Source organism: Staurois parvus, unplaced genomic scaffold (genome assembly GCF_062004578.1).
Source record: "Staurois parvus isolate SC_StPar_1 unplaced genomic scaffold, SC_StPar_1.0 ptg000818l, whole genome shotgun sequence".
NCBI classification, from domain to species: Eukaryota; Metazoa; Chordata; class Amphibia; order Anura; family Ranidae; genus Staurois; species Staurois parvus.
Window position 1 is genome coordinate 8741072 of NW_028318614.1, and position 22304 is coordinate 8763375.

General features: G+C 43.4%; 1 protein-coding gene across 4 annotated transcripts in view; it reads right to left on the minus strand.

Moving 5' to 3' along the window:
- MYRF (myelin regulatory factor) overlaps nt 1-22304 on the minus strand; it is a 215972-nt gene that overhangs the window by 37631 nt on the left and 156037 nt on the right. For 2 of the 4 annotated variants that reach the window (XM_089655038.1, XM_089655035.1), the window contains exons 5-11: nt 16655-16934; nt 12398-12492; nt 11927-12050; nt 10090-10285; nt 7617-7693; nt 7402-7527; nt 1759-1849 (exon numbers count right to left, since the gene is read on the minus strand). In XM_089655038.1, the coding sequence (XP_089511164.1) occupies nt 1759-1849; nt 7402-7527; nt 7617-7693; nt 10090-10285; nt 11927-12050; nt 12398-12492; nt 16655-16934 (989 nt within the window). The remainder of the gene's footprint in view (nt 1-1758; nt 1850-7401; nt 7528-7616; nt 7694-10089; nt 10286-11926; nt 12051-12397; nt 12493-16654; nt 16935-22304) is intronic. The other 2 variants (XM_089655037.1, XM_089655036.1) reach the window with 2 other exon arrangements.

Genomic DNA, 22304 nt, shown 5'->3' on the forward strand with positions numbered 1-22304 from the left:
TTATAAACAAGCCAAGGGATTTGTGAAATGTAACTGATGTTACCTGTTACACAGCCTATTGCTCCTTGTTAGCTGCCTAGGCTAAAAGAATCCTAAATTGTTAGTTGGGATTATTCCTTTAAGACTGATTCACATAGGTGCTCATCCCCCTACAGTGTAAAGAACCCTTTGTTGACTTTTCTGTCCCAGTGAGGAGCTGTGTGCAGGAAATCCATATCATGAATGGACATGCAACAGCCGTACATACCACAAGTCCAAAGGGATGGGTTCAGGGACCCCGATGCAAATTAAGGTGGAGCTCCACTCAAAAGAGGAAGTTTCGCTTTGAGGCCTCGTCCCCTGCTCCCTGTTAAGGATTGCCACCTCTGGGGAGCAGGTACCCACTTCTGACAGGTACATGCTTCCACTTCTACTGAAATCACCTAGGTGATAAGAAGTTGTCCCCCCCTCCCTCTCCATTGTTTTCTGGGACACGTGACAGATCCCAGAAGACTACAGGACCATCCACAAGGCGCAGAACTACTCACACATGTGCAGTGGGCACCCGGCTGTGCAGCTGAAAGCTTAAGATGCCAATGCCGGGGAGAGAGGACGCCAGTAAAACCGGCTGTGGTGAGGACAAGGCTGGATTGAGGGACAGGTGAGTGTTTTTTAAAAGTCAGCAGCTACAGTTTTTGTAGCTGCTGACTTCTATTTTTTACATTTTGAGTGGAGCTCCGCTTTAAGTTTAAGTTTACCTTTAAATAAAATGAAAAATTATCCTAAGATGACCCCCAACCCAGGCGTTCACGTACCTCCTACTATACCAGTGTTGTTGACATCCCAGCCTAGCTAAATCTAGGGCAGTACTACTCACACCGGCACAGTAGCATCCCATAGACATGAATTGGACAATGAGATGTTACTCCGACCATACTAGGTTTTGCCAGCTGAGATGTAAACAATCTGCCACTGTTGAAGGAGGAAAGTAACTGGGCAGTAAGGTTTCAGCTTAAAGTGGAGTTCCGGACATTTTTGTGTTTATTAAAAGTCAGCAGCTACAAAAACTGTAGCAGATGACTTTTAATAAACACACACTTACCTGTCCCGTAGTCCAGCGATGTTCTCACCTGTGCTGTCCCTTCTCTCCAGGCTGTGACAGCTTGCAGCTTCACAGCCTGGTGCCCACTGCACGTGTGCAAATTGTGCTGTGCTTCCTAATTGGTCCGGCAGTCTCCTGGGACCTGTGAAAGTTCCCAGGAGACTGCGGGAGCAAGGAGGGGGCCGAACTTCCGCCTCACTTCGCCGTGGCAAAGTAAGCCGGAAGTGGGAGCGGGTACCTGTCAAAACCAGGTACCTGCTCCCCCCTCCCCCCCAAAAGGTGCCAAATATGGCAGTGGAGGAGATAAGCGGAGCTTCCACTTTTGAGTGGAACTCCGCTTTAAGTTAGTTTAGGGAGCTAGAGATGGCGGCTGGGGGATTTTACCTTTAAGGTGAGATTATATTTTGAAATCTCAAAATAAAGCCAATTTTTAATATGTAATAGGAAATAACACAAGACCACAACAAATATAGTAAGAATTTTTTCATGTTTCAAAAAAAAAAAAACATCAAACAATACTTTAACATGCACAAAGCTGTCAAGATATCTGCCAATACTTTGTTGTGGACCAAGCTATATTTAGTTTTAAATTTGGTAACATAAATGTACTTAAACTCAGTTCACTATTCACAGAACGTTAGTACACCCTACTTATTATATAATAATATATTGATTACCCGGACTATGATGCGTTCAGAGGAGTGTGCCGCCACCAGATATGTCTGATTCTGAGCCTGGACCTGGAGAGCCACAACTAGGAGAAAATACCTGAAAACCAAACAAGCAAGGAACAACCAAAGAAAATACCATTTAATTGATGAGATCAGGTTGATGAGTAGAAGCTAATGAGGCCAAAAATTGATGCAGTTAGCTTAAAAAGTATCATTTTGAAAACATCAGAATCTTCATAACTATTTCATAATTTGCTTTGAGGCAGTGTGAAACTATCATCAACCATCAATCAGATTAGAAAAGATTAGAAAAGAATAACTCCTGAAATTAAATACAAGTCTTATCATATGGCAAAATAAAACATATTGGAGTAGATTTACTAAAACTGGAGCACTCAGAATCTGGTGCAGCAGTGCATGGTAGCCAATCAGCTTCTAACTTCAGTTTGTTCAATTAAGTCTTTGCAATAAAACCTGGAAGCCGATCGGTTTCTATGCACAGTGCACCAGATTTTGCACTCTCCAGTTTTAGTAAATCTCTCCCATTGCATTTTTAAGTGCAGCAAACTGTATTGTATTTTGCTTAAAGCTGAACTCCAGCCTTACCTTCAGTCTTGTTGTTCAGACTTTTCTCCTGTTCTGAAACTGCTTACAATGATTTCACTGCACTACTACTCTGAGCTTCTCACAGTGTGCATTAGAAGCTGTGGCAAGTCAGATAGAGCTAAGCTCTTTTCCTGGCTGGATGCTCTTTGCTCCTCAGCCTTACTGTCCCTGGCCCACCCCTTTCATTCTTTGGACTTTAGGTTTTTCAGTCATTCAGCACAGTGTTCCATGTGGGCATTACCTGGGGCAGTCTATTTCCAAAAGCTGAGTGCTGAGGCAGGGTGCTGTGTGTGTTTTTTAGAAAGATATGTATAAACCCTACTGGCTCCACCCATAAGCTATGAACTGCCTGTATTGCATAGTGAAACATGAGACCCGTTGATGATGTCATTGGTTCTAAAATAAGCAATGCAATAAACAGGATTTATTAAAAAACAGGGCAAGGGAGGAAAATCATAATCGTATTTAACTAATCATATCTAGAATGGTAGCTGCCCCTTTGCCCACACAAAGATAAATCTGGGGATTTCCCACATTTCTGTGGCTGGCCTTAAAGTGTTACTAAAGGCACATTTTTTTAAAATTAAAATAATAAACATGGCATACTTACCTGCTCTGTGCAATGGTATTGCACAGAGCGGCCCCAAACCTCCTCTTCTGGGGTCCCCCGATGGCAATCTTGACACTTCCTCTTCTCTGTGTGCCCCCATAGTAATCTGCTTGATATGGGGGCACACAGTATGTGCTTGCTCTCAAGCTGTTTATGTGTATGGTGTCACGCTCTAAAGACACAGAGGGGCTTGGCCCCACCCCCTCGCTTCTTCTTCACAGCATTTGATTGACAGCAGCTGGAGCCAATGGCTGCTGCTGCTTCCCAAGTCCCTGTGTGAAGAGGAAGAGAAGGAGAGAAGATATCCAGCCATGGACAACACTGGATCAGTTGAGGACTCAGGTATGTATTTAGGGAGGTGGGGGAAGACTGCAAGAATTGAATGATTTTTTTTTTACCTCAATGCAGGGAATGCATTAAGGTAAAAAACGCTTTGGCTTACACTGATGTCACTATATTACTCAAAAAAGAATAGTTAAAAGGGAAGAAAGAGATAATTAGGGCTGATTAGGGTAAAACAACAGTTAATAAGGGATTAAATAGAAACAAATAATTAATTTAAAAAAAAAAATTATTTTTTTTTACTTGTTAGGTTCCTATACTATTACCATTTGCAGATTATTGCCCGGTCATACCAGGTGCAACTTGTCATGCGATTTGCCATGCGATGCGAGTTTCAAATTGTATGGCAAGTTGCACCCTATTGTCCGTAATTAAAGTGGTCATATTGGTGCGATTCTTGGCCGGAGTCGCGCCAATTTTAAAAGTAGTAGTCGCACCCGGCAATTGCCGAGTAACACTGACAGGGGAGAGCCCTGTGTGTAAACAACACAGGTCTCGCTCTTGCCAGCAGTAATATGCTGCTGTGTATTTCTCTGCACAGCAGAGAAATACACAGCAGTATGTTTCCCTAGTAAAACACACACACAGCAAACACAGTAAAACAGCACACAGTTAACCCTTTGATTGCCTCAGATGTTAACTCCTTCCTGCCCAGTGTCATTAGTACAGTGTCAGTGCTTTTTATTAGCACTGATCATTGTATTAGTGTCATTGGGATGTCAGTGGCAGTTAGTCAGTTGCCCCCAGTGTCAGAATGCCCACTGCAGTCCCGCAGTCCCGCTATAAGTCGCTGATCACCACCTTTACTAGTATAAGCAAAAAAAATTCCAGTATATATACCGCCATTTGTAAATGCTATAACTTTCACGTAAACCAATTAAAATTACACACATTGGGATTTTTATTAGCAAAGACATGTAGCAGAATACATTTTGGCCTAAGTTTATGATGAAACGTGATTTGTAAAAAAATTTTTTTACTGGACATGTTTTATAGCAAAATGTCAAAAATATTGTTGTTTTCTCAAAATTTTCGGTCTTTTTTTGTTTATAGCGCAAAAAATAAAAAACACAAAGGTGATCAAATACCACTGAAAGAAAGCTCTATTTGTGGGAAAGAAAGGACATAAATTGAATTTATTTACAGCGTTGCATGACCGCACAATTGTCAGTTAAAGTAACAGCGCCGTATTGCAAAAAATGGTCTGGTCAGGAAGAGAGGTAAATCCTCTAGAGCAGCGGTTCTCAACCTGGGGGTCGCGACCCCTTTGGGGGTCGAACGACCATTTCCCAGGGGTCGCCTAAGACCATCGGAAAACACATATTTCCGATGGTCTTAGGAACCGAGACACCGCTCCTCCGTCTCAGGCGATGTGTGGGCGGGATGATACGCTGCTCCTGCCACCTGGCCACACCTCCGAAATCGCTCAGCAGCTCCGCCTCCTCGCCGCTGATTGGCCACCGGAACTGTAGCTCAGGAGAGGCACACAGGCGGCCAATCACCGGCGAGGAGGTGGAGCTTGGAGAGGAGGAGCCGAGCGGCAGCGCGCGTACATCAAAGAAGATCGAGGGAGCTGCCAGAGCGAGTGAAGAGGAGAGCGGCCAGAGAAGGAAGACAGCTGACAGGTAAGTGAGAGAGCGAGCCCAGGCTGGAGCAGGGGTCAGCAAAGTAAGTATCATTGGTGTCAGTGGGAGGAATAGTGCCCCATCATTTGTGTCACTAATACAAACGATGGGGCACTATTCCTCCCCCCACTGACACCAACGATGGGGCACTATTCCTCCCCCCACTGACACCAACGATGGGGCACTATTCCTCCCCCCACTGACACCAACGATGGGGCACTATTCCTCCCCCCACTGACACCAACGATGGGGCACTATTCCTCCCCCAACTGACACCAACGATGGGGCACTATTCCTCCCCCCACTGACACCAACGATGGGGCACTATTCCTCCCCCCACTGACACCAACGATGGGGCACTATTCCTCCCCCCACTGACACCAACGATGGGGCACTATTCCTCCCCCCACTGACACCAACGATGGGGCAGTATTCCTCCCCCCACTGACCCCAACGATGGGGCACTATTCCTCCCCCCACTGACACCAACGATGGGGCACTATTCCTCCCCCCACTGACACCAACGATGGGGCACTATTCCTCCCCCCACTGACACCAACGATGGGGCAATATTTCCCCCCCCCTGACCCCAACGATGGGGCACTATTCTCCCCTCCACCACACTGACATCAATGATGGGGCACTATTCCTCCCACTGACACCAATGATGGGGCACTATTCCTCCCCCCACTGACACCAACGATGGGACACTATTCCCCCCCCCCCTGACCCCAATGATGGGGCACTATTCTCCCCTCCACCACACTGACATCAATGATGGGGCACTATTCCTCCCACTGACACCAATGATGGGGCACTATTCCTCCCACTGACACCAATGACGTGGCACTATTCCTCCCACTGACACCAGTGATGGGGCACTACTCCCACTGACACCAGTGATGGGGCACTACTCCCACTGACACCAGTGATGGGGCACTACTCCCCCCACTGACACCAGTGATGGGGCACTATTCCTCCCACTGACACCAATGATGGGGCACTACTCCCCCCACTGACACCAATGATGGGGCACTACTCCCCCCACTGACACCAATGATGGGGCACTATTCCTCCCACTGACACCAATGATGTGGCACTATTCCTCCCACTGACACCAGTGATGGAGCACTACTCCTCCCACTGACACCAGTGATGGGGCACTACTCCCCCCACTGACACCAGTGATGGAGCACTACTCCCCCCACTGACACCAGTGATGGAGCACTATTCCTTCCACTGACACCAATGATGGGGCACTACTCCCCCCACTGACACCAATGATGGGGCACTACTCCTCCCACTGACACCAATGATGGGGCACTATTCCTCCCACTGACACCAACGATGGGGCACTATTCCTCCCACTGATACCAACGATGGGGCACTATTCCTCCCACTGATACCAACGATGGGGCACTATTCCTCCCACTGATACCAACGATGGGGCACTATTCCTCCCACTGACACCAACGATGGGGCACTATTCCTCCCACTGACACCAACGATGGGGCACTATTCCTCCCACTGATACCAACGATGGGGCACTATTCCTCCCACTGATACCAACGATGGGGCACTATTCCTCCCACTGACACCAACGATGGGGCACTATTCCTCCCACTGACACCAGTGATGGGGCACTATTCCTCCCACTGACACCAGTGATGGGGCACTATTCCTCCCACTGACACCAGTGATGGGGCACTATTCCTCCCACTGACACCAGTGATGGGGCACTATTCATCCCACTGACATCAGTGATGGGGCACTATTCCTCCCACTGATACCAACGATGGGGCACTATGCATCCCACTGACATCAGTGATGGGGCACTATTCCTCCCACTGACATCAGTGATGGGGCACTATTCCTCCCACTGATACCAATGATGGGGCACTATTCATCCCACTGACATCAGTGATGGGGCACTATTCCTCCCACTGATACCAATGATGGGGCACTATTCCTCCCACTGACACCAGTGATGGGGCACTATTCATCCCACTGACATCAGTGATGGGGCACTATTCCTCCCACTGATACCAACGATGGGGCACTATGCATCCCACTGACATCAGTGATGGGGCACTATTCCTCCCACTGACATCAGTGATGGGGCACTATTCCTCCCACTGATACCAACGATGGGGCACTATTCCTCCCACTGATACCAATGATGGGGCACTATTCATCCCACTGACATCAGTGATGGGGCACTACTCCTTCCACTGACACCAATGACATGGCACTACTCCTCCCACTGCAAAATTACAGTTATGAAGTAGCAACGAAAATAATTTTATGGTTGGGGGTCACCACAACATGAGGAACTGTATTAAGGGGTCGCGGCATTAGAAAGGTTGAGAACCACTGCTCTAGAGGGCAAATGGTTAATGAAGTTTCCTTGGACTTGTGTAGTATGTCCAGTGTCCACAATTGGTTCATCTCCATAGTGGCACTCACCTCTGATCTGGATTGGGTTTTCCTTTCTTCCTCATGTTATTTGCTGTAGTCTCACTGAAATGGAGTCGCCCCACTGTCACTTTAGTAACCTGGTCTGGAGGAAGAGTTAGCCTAGAAATAAAATGTCTGTATATTATTGATAAGCTTCAATTGACCTCATCTGGAATATTCTGTAAAGAAAAAAAGTCTTTATTGATCTTCTCAATATAACTTACGTAACAGGGTGGAACGGACGTTTGCTTCGGTCAGACTGCGACTGCTCAATACTGATGCTCTGGTTAATTGCCTCTAACTGTAAGAGAAGCACAACATATGTTGTAGGGAGTAAGAAGAGGAGATGGCTGGGCTGTTTTCTTTCAAAGGCTGTACAATGACGGACTTTTCCTTTACCCTAGGTTCACACCTATGCAGGTTGTGATTGAGGCCTTTCTACATTACGTTTTGCATTACGTTTTGCATTTTTGTCGCATTTTTCTTGTTGCTAGGCAGATTTTAAACGCATTAAAAATGCATAAAAAACGCAATACCTGCTCTTCTGCAGCATTCCCATTGAAGTTTATAGAACCAAAAACGCAATATTCTGCGTTAAAAAAAAATCCTTGAGCCTTTCCAAAAAACGCAACGGGTGAAAACGTGGAGATGTGAACCTGTCCCATAGGAAATCATGTTAAATGGACTGTACTGCGTTTCTGCAAAAAGCTGCAGAAAACGCTTAGGTGTGAACCTGGGGTTAAGGTATTATTATTATACAGTATTTATAAAGCGCCAATAGTTCGCTCAGCGCTGTACATTACAATGGGGGACAGAACATGTGACAGAACAATAACAATACAATGCAAAACATGAGGGGATCGAGGGCCCTGCTCTTTCGAGCTTACAATCTAGGAATACACTTTACAGTATATTCATCCATGGCCTAACCATTGAACTAGGCACTGTGTCCTACTAGTAGCTTTCTTAGGATTGCTACAATTACTAGAACAATGTAAGCTGACACATGGAAACTAGCTCTATAGTTCTCTTCATCTCGTGTATGTATTTTTATATCTACTGAAAACAAAAAATACTGTGAAACTGCTGTCTTGGTTTCTATTTTATCCAGTTTCTTTTCTCATTTAATTTTTTTTCTATATTATCTTTTTACATGGGTTGTATAACTCATCTTTCCAAATACATAGATACATATATGAAATTTTCTAACTGCCAAAAGAAAGCATACTTCTGTCCATACAGTCTAAAGGTGGGAATACACAAGTAGGAAATCGACTGATCGGTCATCCGACGACCGAGAGGCGTTTTTTCGTTGGCCGAAATTGTGGTCCACAGTAACCAATCTAAAAAAATCGTTCGTCGGGCAATACATAGTGTTGACGTCTTCCGTACAAGTGGAAGTGATGCGGTGTGCGTGTGACCTTGTAGCCACGCCCTTCCGGCCAGAACGATCGATATACATAACAATTACCAGCAATAAGTATAATATAGTTTATTACATTATCTATATACATAAATAGTGATACATAAAATATAATATGCAGAATTCTGGTTTCATTATCTCATTAGGCCAATCTACTTTTAACATTTGGATTTTTCATTCGTGTTTACGAAGATTCCTTGGACATAAACATCCGAGTTATCTTCTGTTTCCGCTCATGCGTGATAGTGCTTGATAGATTTTTTTTTCATACAACCGTTATACCAACACATAGAAAATCGGTCGTTTATATGCGAAACGACAAAATTTTCACTGTTGTTCAACCAGATTTTTTCGTTCACAATATCATTATCGGTTAAAACATTCTACTCATCAACAAAGAGAAAATCGTTCGATCAGTGGTTCTGCGTAATGTTTTGTACGATTTTCTTATTCGATGTATGGGGCATTAGAATTTACACAGCTCTGTCACAACTTACATTTTCTTTGGTAGGGCAGGAGAACTGATATTTCTCTGCAGATGGTCAGTAATGGCCCATTCACACTGCCGGCACACTAGACTAGAGTGGTTTAGTTTGTGGGCAGCTGTCTGTTTTGGGTACAGTGAGCTGTGGTGAAGGGGTGGTGTGATGCGCGTTTCAGACCATCACATAGTTCCCTTTTGTTTTCTTAACTTTGCTTGAAGTGAACAAAGTGACACTCCATTCACGCCAAGACAAGGCAGTGGTGCAATTCAATGGGCTGCACCTCTGGGCTGTGTTGCAGTGAGAATGGGACACATAAAAAACAACTGTTTTCTGCATGCCCTAGCACTGACTGGCTATCTTCCTATACAGAAAAATGCCAGTCGTGGCATGAATGGACACGTACACTTACAAATCTTGTTCCTCCCCAAGCCTGTAACTAGATAGTACAAGAACAATGTGAGCTCTTCCTTCTGTCACTTTGCTCTCTCCTCCTATCTGAATGCTTCTTATATTGCAATACTTTGTGTAGCTTTTCTTCTCCCAGACTGACATCTACTGTATCAGGCCAAAAGCAAAAACTGCTTGTAGTTAGTAAAACATGAATGATTACAAAGCTGCATTAATTTGTGTCTTTTATATGCGCCTGGAGTTCAGTTTTAGTGAGTTATACCACCCATTAGGTCCGTAATGCAAATCACGGTTTGCATTTTATTAGATGATGATATTTCAATATAAAAATGAAATTTATGGAAAAGAGTATATAACATATCAGTGTTCTTTTTTTCTCACCTTAACACCATTTAATTTCAAGAAGAAGCACTCCAGAGGTAAAATACCATCAGGGGTTTTTACATATTTCGGTTCACCAATCATGCCAATGTATACTGTGACTTGAAAGTGGTTCTTCTTCTGGCATACAAAGGCATCATCTCCCACCGAGAAGTTAAATCCTTTATCTGCATCCACTTTGTAGGTAGGCATTGGGCTGCAAGGTGCAAGTGTATGGAAGAGTCAGTGCCAAACCCTTAGTGCATTTTATTTACTTACATAGCACCATAAAAATACTGAGCTCAAAAGATACACAAGGATATTCTTCAGTTTACACTGTGGGGTAGATTTACTAAAACTGGAGCACTCGGAACTTGGTGCAGCTGTGCATGTAGCCAATCGGCTTATAATTTCAATTTGTTCAATAAGGCTGACCATACACTATACAATTTTCTGTCCAATTTCTTCCCAATTTCCTTTAGCTTTACCTTCAACTATGTAGTGCAAGAGCCTGCCTAATTGGATACAGTTGAAAGTGTTAGGTTTGACCTCCTATTATATGGTTTTTGGTAAATCTAAACCAAAAATCTCAAGAAAATTGTATAATGTATGGCCAGCCTTAGGCCCCTTTCACACAGACGTTCCGATCGGGTCCGCCTGCCCGTTTTTCAGGTGGACCTGATCAGAACCTCTATTCTCCTCTATAGGGTGGCGAGTATAAACAGACGTGTCCAACATCCAATCTGATCCACTAAAAAGAGACAGATGTGGATCCATTCACCTTCCGTCCATCTGATCGGATGGGATGGCAGTCGGATGGAAACAGATAGGCGGTCTGTTTCCATCTGGCCGCCTATAGAAGGCAGAGGGCTGTGTCTGTATCTGCTCTGTAGCAGCGGAACGGACACGGACCTGTCATCCGCTTGCTTAGAGGGGATCAATGGAGAGATCCCCCGCTGAGCAAGTGGATCCGCTGACGGGTCTGCCCTGGGTGAAAGGGGGCTAAAGCATTGGCAAAAAAACCTGCAAGCTGATTGGTTTCTATGCAGAGCTGCAACAGATTTTACACCATGCAGTTTTAGTAAATAACCGCGTGTTCCATATATTGTATGAATTTGGTGGGTCAGTGCTGCAGATGGTGTCTATAAAACATGAAGTGTGTATAATGCTATGTGACTCTACAATTTCCTATTTAAGTGTTCCTGCATGGCAGACCACTTACTGTTATCTCACATATATATTCTTATTATTATAGCCACATTTACCACCCTAACTCCTCCCACAGTTTTTACACTACATAGACAGTAATAAACCGAAACGTGCGGATTGTTCCCAATTGGTGTGCTATTACTTTGTGGAACGTTTCGCTGAATGGTTCACGAAACATCGGCGTTTTTGTGATGAAATTGCTCCCATAGGAATGAATGGCGGAATGTTCAAAACTAGAGTGGGAGCTGACAAAGCTAGAGTGGGAGCTGTAAAATCAGGACGTGATTTCTAAACTGCCATCACTCCCTCATTTTCAAGCCCACCTACACAAATCTTATTTCAAAACGTTCAGCTATCCCTGCTGCCACTAAAAATGTCCACGGCTAAGCCATAGTCCTGATATTTTTCACAATATGACCATTTGTTTGCAACTCACGCCGCCCATTGACATTCATTGAAACTCCACTCTAGCCACCTCAAATTTGAAGGGCAATTTCTAAACTGCGACTGTGCCTTCATTTTTAATATTTCAGAGACAAACTATGCATCAAAATGTAGGTTTGGGTCTTGTGATTCTCACAATATGAAGGTGGAGGCAAGAACACTTCACACAATTTGCCCAGAAATTGTAGCTTTTCTAGTTACTTACAGTTCTTTGTAGCTGCTGTCATACAGGGTCACCCATTTATTCTGTTGGTGTGGCTGCCATTTTATGGACTGATAGTTGGGATCCAAATAGGAACCATTCAGACTGTCATTGTCTTGCATGATACCTTCAAGAGTCAGAAAATGATCAGATTATTTCATATGAAACATAATCCCTAGAACCTCCCACCATGTCATTGTGTGGTATGTCATTTATGTCACTGCAATGCTGTTTGCTCTGCATCGGTTTATGCAGATATGCAGCTCCTGCCATTTCATCTCCCTAATGCTTGAGTTCAGTGCTACAACATTGGTATGTGGTTTATTTCCATGCTTCATTAGTGGAGATTTTGGCCAATATATGTAACTCATCCCCTCACCCAATAAATATGGCTGAGAATGCATGTTGTAACATGTTGACAGTGCACACCTTCACTAGATATATGTGTGTGGATGTATGTTTGTGTGCCAGTACCCGGCTCCTGTTTCACCATGCCTCCATTGGGTACTTGATCCCTCAAGTTTGGAGAGTCCGAGTGTTTCCTCTTCTTTGTTGGATGCACAGGGAGCCTGCAATACAAAATATGTATCCATAAAATATCAAAAAGAACAAAATGGTCAAACTACGTAATATTATGGAATTCCTTGGTGATGCCTCAGCCAGAATGGGCCGAAAGTATAAACGACTTATATTATTATTATACAGGATTTATATAGCGCCAACAGTTTGCTCAGCGCTTTACAATATAACGGGAGACAATACAGCAACAATACAGTTCAATACAAGAGGGTTAGGAGGGCCTGATCCTGGGAGCTTACAATCTAATCTTATAGTGAACAGAACGATTAATTGTGATAGATAAAGATTAGAGATGAGCGAATTATTCAAAAATTCGATTCGGCTGATTCGCCGAATTTGCGTAAGAAATTCGATTCGATGCGAATTTATTCGCTGCGAATTTAACTTATTAAAAGGGTTTCTAGGCTTCAGAGAGCCTTTATATTAGTGCAGAACACTGTACCTTTAATTTAAATGCCCTTGGAGTCTGCTGGGGAAGAGAAATAATACTGTCAGTCAGTATGACATACAGATGAGTGCCGTCGATCTTAGAATCACCGCACACTTCACTCATTTGGGCAGTCACGGGGCACGACGAAGAAGAAGAAGAAGAAGAAGAAGAATGAAAAGAAGAAGAAGAAGAATGAAAAGAAGAATGAAAAGAAGAATGAAAAGAAGAAGAATGAAAAGAAGAAGAATGAAAAGAAGAAGAAGAATGAAAAGAAGAAGAAGAAGAATGAAAAGAAGAAGAAGAAGAATGAAAAGAAGAATGAAAAGAAGAATGAGAAGAATGAAAAGAAGAATGAAAAGAAGAAGAAGAAGAATGAAAAGAAGAAGAAGAATGAAAAGAAGAAGAAGAAGAATGAAAAGAAGAAGAAGAATGAAAAGAAGAATGAAAAGAAGAAGAAGAAGAATGAAAAGAAGAAGAAGAATGAAAAGAAGAATGAAAAGAAGAATGAAAAGAAGAAGAAGAAGAATGAAAAGAAGAAGAAGAAGAATGAAAAGAAGAATGAGAAGAAGAATGAGAAGAATGAAAAGAAGAAGAAGAAGAATGAAAAGAAGAAGAATGAAAAGAAGAATGAAAAGAAGAAGAAGAAGAATGAAAAGAAGAAGAAGAATGAAAAGAAGAAGAAGAAGAAGAATGAAAAGAAGAAGAATGAAAAGAAGAAGAAGAATGAAAAGAAGAAGAAGAAGAATGAAAAGAAGAATGAGAAGAATGAAAAGAAGAATGAAAAGAAGAAGAAGAAGAATGAAAAGAAGAAGAAGAAGAATGAAAAGAAGAAGAAGAAGAATGAAAAGAAGAATGAAAAGAAGAAGAAGAAGAATGAAAAGAAGAAGAAGAATGAAAAGAAGAAGAATGAAAAGAAGAAGAAGAATGAAAAGAAGAAGAAGAATGAAAAGAAGAAGAATTCCAGTACAGCAAAAAGTGTATCTGCAGAGAGCTCCGCTATTTCTGACAGTTCTCTGACAGTTCCTTCACATTTACAGCGGTTGAAACATTGTATCTATTTGTTTCCGAATAAAAACATCTGTATCCTAAATGGAAACAAATAGATACAATGTTTCAACCGCTGTAAATGTGAAGGAACTGTCAGAGAACTGTCAGAAATAGCGGAGCTCTCTGCAGGGAAACTTTTTGCCAGCTGTAGAAGGGATGAAAATCGGCCGATCGGGAAAAATTCGATTCGTGCATCCGAAGTTTGCTAATATTCGGATTCGGTGCGAATCGAATTTTTCCTAATATTCGAAACGAATTCCACTTCGCCAAGTTCGATTCGCTCATCTCTAATAAAGATCATCTGGACTCCTTTATTGAGACCTGGACAGTGTGGACTGTCTCCCGGGACTCTACAAAATTTCTAGTTGCTTAAAATGTTCTCTGTGTGTTTCCTACACTCACTTATCTTAAAGAGAACCAATTAGAACTGGGCTTATGCAGAAATTAAAATATTTAGCCTTCATTATAAGGACTGTGGAGGGTTACTTGTGAAATGTTTCTATTTCCCAACTTATTTAAAGTCACTAAATCTTTCACATCAGTTGGAGTGTTTGGGGGACAAAGGTCACCTGAAATCTGACAGCTGCTGCCTGACCACCTACTGTACACACTCAGATGGAAGAGAAGGGGGCTGATAAACTGAAGGAATAGAGAATGATCACTCTGCAAAGTGAATTTTAAAGTGTTACTAAACCCGCAACAATATAATCAGTCTGTATATGCAGTAAAGCATGCTTGTTATACTCACTGTGGAACCAAAGGAGTTAATCCTCTGCATTGTGTAAAAAGGCTGTTTGATCCTGTCCTCCCTGATTCTCCCCTTCTTCCACATTCCCCAATCTATCTGCTAATACAGCAGAGCCTTGAGCGCAAGCTGCACATGCTGTTTACTGTGTATTGCTAGAGAGTTTTTTTGTGATTTGGGAGAGTGCATGTGATCAGCACAGGGCCGATCAGTGCTGTCCAGACAGCAGGTCAGGGGTTATGCAGCCTCACAGGACAATCAGGGGAGAATGAAAACTCCTCTTAGAAGCTTTAACCAGTGCTCTGTTGGACACTGATAGAAGTCACAAGACTGCTGATGAGAAAAGGTATTTAGCAGTTTATATTTACTAAACTAATTGCATTTCCATGTTCTGTGTACTGTGGGAGACCAGATATAGTGAATGCAGGGTCCGGGGCTTAGTAACACTTTAACTTAGCTTGAAGCGGTGTTAAACTCAAAATCAAAAATGCATTATACTGCAGCTTACCAGTCATTAGATGTGGTGGCTGCATTGGTTTTCTTTTCCTAGGCTTTTTTCTTTGTTTTCACCTGGTGATCTGGCCAGTGACACACCTCCTGTATTCTTCCTTTTGGAAGAAGGAGCACAGGGGCCATTTAGACAGCAGCACTGTCAGTATGGGGGGAGGACAGTGTAGCAGTCTGGCAGATTTAAATACACTAACATACTGAAGCCAAACTCCAGCTAACACATTTTAAGGATTTACAGCAACAGTTCTGTTCCTTTTGGTAAATAAGGTTTTACATAAATAAAAGCCAATCATTGTAAGCATCCCTGTCAGTAGTAAATGGTTTGTCTCAACATCCTTAACTGCTACATCTGCAGGACAGCTTGTTCTGTTGAAAAACAACAGTCTTACTGGCCAAATCACCAGGTGAACATAAAGGAAAGAAAGGCCAAAATAGAAAACTAATGCAGCCATCACATATAAGAATTGGAAAGTTGCAATATAAATATTTACTTTAGGGTTTATTACCACTTTAATAAATACATTTCAGCTGTGTTTACTTCAATTAATGAATCAAATCTTGTCTTTTTTAATTCCCATCACACATGATTTGGTATTTAAAGTGAACTGGTCAACATTATTTGCTATCATTCACTTCGCAAAGTTTGCATATATTTGCTTTACTAAATGAACAGCCTCTACTCGCTTATTTATTCAACCCCAGTGTATGAGATAAGGCACTGTCAGACTTCAACTGACATCTGACCTTCAAACTGCCTCAGTAATGGTAGCTCCCTTTTTTCTATCCTGACAGGTTCCTTTAAGGGCCACTTCACACCACAAAAATGCATTCTGGACACATTTGTTCTTATAGTTCACACCACATGCAGTTCTGATGCAGTTTTGATGCAGTTTGCCATGTTCCAGTATGGTTCTGTGCAGAAAAAATGCAGCATGTTCTACTTTTTTTCTGCACCTGGAACTATTGGAATACATGGAAAACTCTGTGCATGCATTTGTGATGCAGAAAAAAAGCTCACTGAACTGCATCTAGTGTGAACTAGCCCTAAGGGCTGGTTCACACTATAGAAACTCCCTTCTGGATGCATTTTTGCATGCACGCTTTTGACGTGTTTTTAGCGCGTTCTGGTGCATTTTTTATGTGTTCCAGTGCGTTTTTTATGCATTCCAGTTAATTTTCCCCCCTCTCTTTTTCTTCAATTTAAATAGGGACATGTGCATTCCAGTGCATTTTTGGTGCATTTCAGTACAGTTCTGTGCAGAAAAAATGCAGCCTGTTCTACGTTTTTCTGCAATCGGAACGCAGTGGAACTGCAAGCAATGATGTGAACTATAAAATTGACAACCATATAACCTACTTTCTGTGCGTTTTTGAATGTGAATTGAATGACATGCTCTGTCTTTGCCTGGGGAATACCTACTCTGAGCTATGCTGCTGCTGCAGGAGCTGATGAAGCATCTGAGACTGCTGTGCATGGTGAAGGTCTGCAGGGGGCAGTCCAGGTCCAAGGGGAGGGTATTGTGGCATCATTGACTCCACTTTCAGGTAGAGTTCCCGTTGCATGCTAGGATAGTGTTGCTGGTGAGCGGGGTGAGGAGGGGGCTGGCCTTGTAGGTGAGGCGGTGGGGGGTGTTCCAGGCGGGAAGGTGGGGTAATGTGACAGATGTTTTCTGGGGTCATAGTGCGAAGCAGATGAGGGTCTGTAAATGAAGAAGACACACAATGAGAAACAATGATAAATATGAGCATCTCTCTTTTAAAAAACCCTAACAAGGAATTTATTTTACTTGCTTCCTTTTGGTCCAATAAATAAACCAGTTAATGCATTTTGTTAAATCTGTTCTGTAAGTGCAAAAAAATACTAATTGAACCTGCTAACCTCCTGTGCTCTCTGCCCATGCTACACTTTTATCAGTTACATTGTTCCCAGCTATCGGTGAGGACTGCAGAAGCCCTTTTCTTTTCTAGAGAAGAGGAGACGGGGAGATGGTCCTGTTCTAGGCTGACAACAAGGTTTCTCCATAGATGCAGTATAGCAAGGCCTCTTTCACACAGGTGGTCAGGGGGCAGTAAAAACAAGTGCCCACTAAAAGCCTGCAATACAGTTGGAGCTGTTCACATAGCAAATTTAAAGTGGCATGTCAAGCCCCATTCAAATCAATAGGGTCCTAATCATGAGCCTTGGCTTGCAGCTGCGGTACATTAGTCTCATTAAAAAATAAAAAGTTCAGTAGGTGGCAGGACCTGATAGTCCCTGCTTTACCACACTCTGAAAGGTTATCCACTGTGAATCACTTTTCAGAGAATTAATACATGTGAATTCAGCCTAAGTGAGCATTGTCACCAAGGGACAGGAAATGTGTTAGGCTCCCTTCATACTTGTAGTGGTGTCCACCCCCACCCCCTTAAAAAGCAATCTGCAGCATATCGCTTTTTAAAGGAAAGTGAAAGGGGGTTTGCAGAGGTTCAGGAGGCAACGCTGTCACCGCCTGATGCCTGTTTTTTTTTTTGTGTATCTTTTTTTTTTTTTGTCCAATAATTTTTATTTACTTAGCTGTTACATAAAGGCACAGTAGTACAAGGAGCACCTAGTCCGCCCACACAGGGGCTATGACTGGCACCATCAGGTAAAACAAGAGTGCACAAAGACCATAAGGGAGGAGGAACATCCTCCACCAACAGCCATATTACATACAATCCATAACAAGTGAACCCATCAGGAAATCTTCTGTGGGCTTCAAATGTAGCTTGTGTCTTTTTTTTTTTTTTTTATCAATGAATTTTGCAGCACAGCACCACAACTGTGACACAAGTGTTTGGCTTGTGGTTCCGGTGCGGTCCCCAGTCACTTACATGGGAGAGTTTGACAGGTGGTGCAGCATTGCATGGCAGCTGTGACAATGTGTACCATGCAAGTAGCACCATGTCTGTTTGTAAGTGGGTGGTAAAAACGTGGATCAACTGCCTACATTCACCAGTCCCTGACCGTCTGTGTGAAAGGAGCCTTTCTAGCAGGATCACAGGTAAAATTGGGGAAAAATGCAGCCACCACGTCTTATGACTGGCAACCTGCAATATATTCAAATGTTTTTTCTCTTGGGTGTTGATATTCTAATCAAGGTGGGTAAGTGGTTAGCACTTCTGCCTGGCAGCACTATGGTTATTGCTTCGAATCCTAACCATGGCACCACCTGCCTGGTGTCTGCATATTCTCTCTGTGCCGATGTTGGCTTCCTCCCACACTCCAAAGACATGATGGTAGGTTAACCACTTACCCTCCAGAGGATTTACCCCCCTTCCTGACCAGGCCAGTTTTTGCGTTACAGCGCTCTGGTACTTTAACTGACATTTGCACGGTCATGCAACACTGCACCAAAATCAAATTTATGTCCTTTTCCCTACAAGTAGATCTTTCTTTCTGTGGTATTTAATTGCCTGTGCGTTTTTTATTTTTTGCGCAATAAACAAAAAAAGACCGACAATTTTGAGAAAATAACAATATTTTTTACTTTTTGCTATTAAACATATCCACTAGTAAAAATTTAAAAATCTAACATGTCAAAATGTACTCTGCTACATGTCTTTGCTAAAAAAAATCCCTATACTTGAAAATGAATTGGTTTTTGTGAAAGTTATAGCATTTACAAATGGAGGTAGAGATACTTTTTTTTAATTTTTTTTTTTTTACTAGTAATGACTGCGATCAGCGACTTATAGCGGGACTGCAGCCGGCATTCTGACACTGGGGGGAACTGACTTGGTGTCACTGACATCCCCAGTGACACCAATACAGTGGTCATTGCTAATAAAAAGCACTGAGACTGTACTAATGGCACTGGGCAGGAAGGGGTTAACATGTGGGGTGATCAAAGGGTTAACTGTGTGCTGTTTCACTATGTTGGCTGTGTGTGTGCTTCACTGTAAGCACACTGCTTTGTATGGTTCTGTTATGCACAGCCATACAAAGCAGTGTGCAGGAGCTGACAGGGGAGAGATCTGTGTTGTTTATACACTCCCTCGTCAGAGATACTCAGCGATCACCGGGTGCTAGCGAGTAATCACCGACCGAGTAATTGACAGTCAATGGCGGCATGTGTAGGAACTGCCCCTACCCGGAACTGCCTATATATATGTGATTTTGCGCACCCATGCCACCTTGTAGCAGTATATCTGCTGTAGGGCGGCGCGGAACCGGTTAATTGGCTCCTGTCTAAATTGGCCCTAGTGTTTGTATGTATGCATGTGAGTTAGGGACCTTCGATTGTACTCCCCTTGAGGACAGGGACTGATGTGAATGTACAATATATACTCTATGTAAAGCACTGTGAAAATTGAAGGTGCTACTGTATATAAGTACCTGTAATAAATAATGAAGCTGAAATTAAAAAAAACATTATTTTCCACATAAATGACTGCAAGCTGTATTTGACACAACAGGTTTGCACAAAGCGCTTTGGCGGAGCTACAAAACAAATGTAACTCTGAGGCGATTCTCCATGTAGTGTCGGTGAAGTGCAATTTGTGTATAACACAAGAAGTGTCAATAAACAATCAAGCATAGAGATTTATAGTATAAAATTTACAGAGCTGGCTAATAGGTGAGAAGAGAACTGCTACTGAGCTGCACATTGCATAAATATTCAGCTTGGAGGAACGCCAAATTAACGGCAAACCCACACAAATCTACCTGTGCCATTTTATAGGGATGAAAGCTGTTGTATGCTAACAATGGTCACTCTAAGCCAGGCATGTCCAAAGTCCGGCCCGCGGGTCATTTACGGCCCGGGGGTCGGTTTAATATGGCCCTCCAACAGCCCTCCCTGCTCTGTGTAATGTGGCCCTCCCACGGCCCTCCCTTCTATGGCAGACAGTTTTCTGCTTGAAAGCAGAGGGCAGTGCGCATGCCTGACTGTGGCGCGTTCTCCCTGGTCTGTGTAAATGCGGCTGTCGCACGGCCCTCCCTTCTGTGGCAGACAGTCTTCTGCTTGAGAGCAGAGGGCAGTGCGCATGCCTGACTGCGGCGCGTTCTCCCTGGTCTGTGTAAATGCGGCTGTCGCACGGCCCTCCCTTCTGTGGCAGACAGTCTTCTGCTTGAGAGCAGTGCGCATGCGTGACTGCGCCGCGCTGGGAGCGACAGAGGGCGGTGACGCCAGGGCCGGGCTTCCAGCGTGAAGTGTGTTTCTCTTCCCCTCCCGGCTGCCGAGCAGAGACTTCAGCTCCAGCTACCTTTTTCACCCTTCACATTAGTGCAGGTAAGTTTTTTTTAAATTTATTTTCAATACATTGTGAAAACTCAGCTGTCAGTTGATCTTAATGTTATGAAATGAAAAGTATGTCGTTTGCAATTAACTTGGCATAAAATAATTTATTTGCATTTAATTGTAATGGTTCAAAGAATGTTCGGAAAAATGTTCGGCCCTCCACCATGTTCACTTCATCCAATCTGGCCCTCTTTGAAAAAAGTTTGGACACCCCTGCTCTAAGCAATCTGGGACAGACAGGCTTATTTTTCATCCATTTTAATGAGAGATCTCCTCCTGGGGATGATTTCCATGTAGAAGAACCTATCACAACAATGCTAGCCATAGACATGACATGAGAGCTAGTAGGTTGAGGCATAAACATGTATGATCATGTTGGCTGAGTGTGCATGTTATTGCACTCAGCAGACAAGCCATGATGTCAACTGTATCTTTGGGGAATAAGAGCAAACTTGAAATCAAATTAGCATTTTAGATGATCAACGTTTTCCATAGATCAGCTGGTCAGGGAACAACGGCCATCATCACAGTACATTGCCAAACGTATTGGGCCAGCCCTCCAAATCATTGGATTCAGGTGTTCCAATCACCTCCATGGCCACAGGTGTATAAAATAAACACTTAGTCATGCAGGCTGCTTCTACAAACATTTGTGAAAGAATGGGTCGCTCCCGGGAGCTCAATTCAAGCGTGGTACCGGGATAGGTTGCCACCTGTGCAATAAGTCCATCGGTGACATTTCCTTGCTATTAAATATTCCGCGGTCAACTGTTAGTGGTGTTATAACAAAGTGGAAGCAACTGGGAACAATAGCAACTCAGCCACGAAGTAGTAGGCCATGTAAAATGACAGAGCGGGGTCAGCACATGCTGATGCACACAGTGCGCCAACTGTCTGTTAATAGCTAAAGACCTCCAAACTTTGTGTGGCCTTCAGAACAGCACAACAGCTACTGCATCCAAGCCTTACATCATCAAGTGCAATGCAAAGCGTCGGATGCAGTGGTGTAAAGCACGCCACCACTGTACTCAAGAGCAGTGGAGACATGTTATTTGGGGTGATGAATCACTATTCTCTGTCTGGCAATCCAATGGATATGTCTGGGTTTGGTGGTTGCCAGGAGAACAGTACTTGCCTGACTGCATTGTGCCAAGTGTAAAGTTTGATGGAGGGGGGATTATGGTGTGGGGTTGTTTTTCAGGGGTTGGACTTAGCCCCTTAGTTCCAGTGAAGGGAACTCTTAAGGCGTCAGCATACCAAGACATTTTGGACAATTTCATGCTCCCAATTTTGTGGGAACAGTTTGGGGATGGCCCCTTCCTGACCTCAAGCCGATAGAACATCTTTGGGAAGAATTAGAAAGGAGACTGCAAGCCAGGCCTTCTCATCCGACATCAGGGCCTGACCTCACAAATGCACTTCTGGAAGAATGGTCAAACATTCCCATAGACACCCTCCTACACCTTATGGACAGCCTTCCCAGAAGAGATGAAGCGGTTATAGCTGCAAAGGGTGGGCCAACTCAATATTGAACTGTACGGACTAAGACTGGGATGCCATTAAAGTTCATGTGCATGCAAAGGTAGGAGTCCCAATACTTTTGGCAATATAGTGTATGTGCAACCATTTCCTGATCGGACTGCCATTCACCCAATCCGGTGGCAGATGGCCAAGGGCAGCTTCCTACTGTTTATCTCCTGGCATTAAAAAAGGCAAAACTTTTTTTTTTGAGTTTGGATAGAGTCTCCTGTTAGGGTAAGTTGCTATCTGTGTCCCAGTTAGGGATGTTTACACTCTCTATTTGTCCTG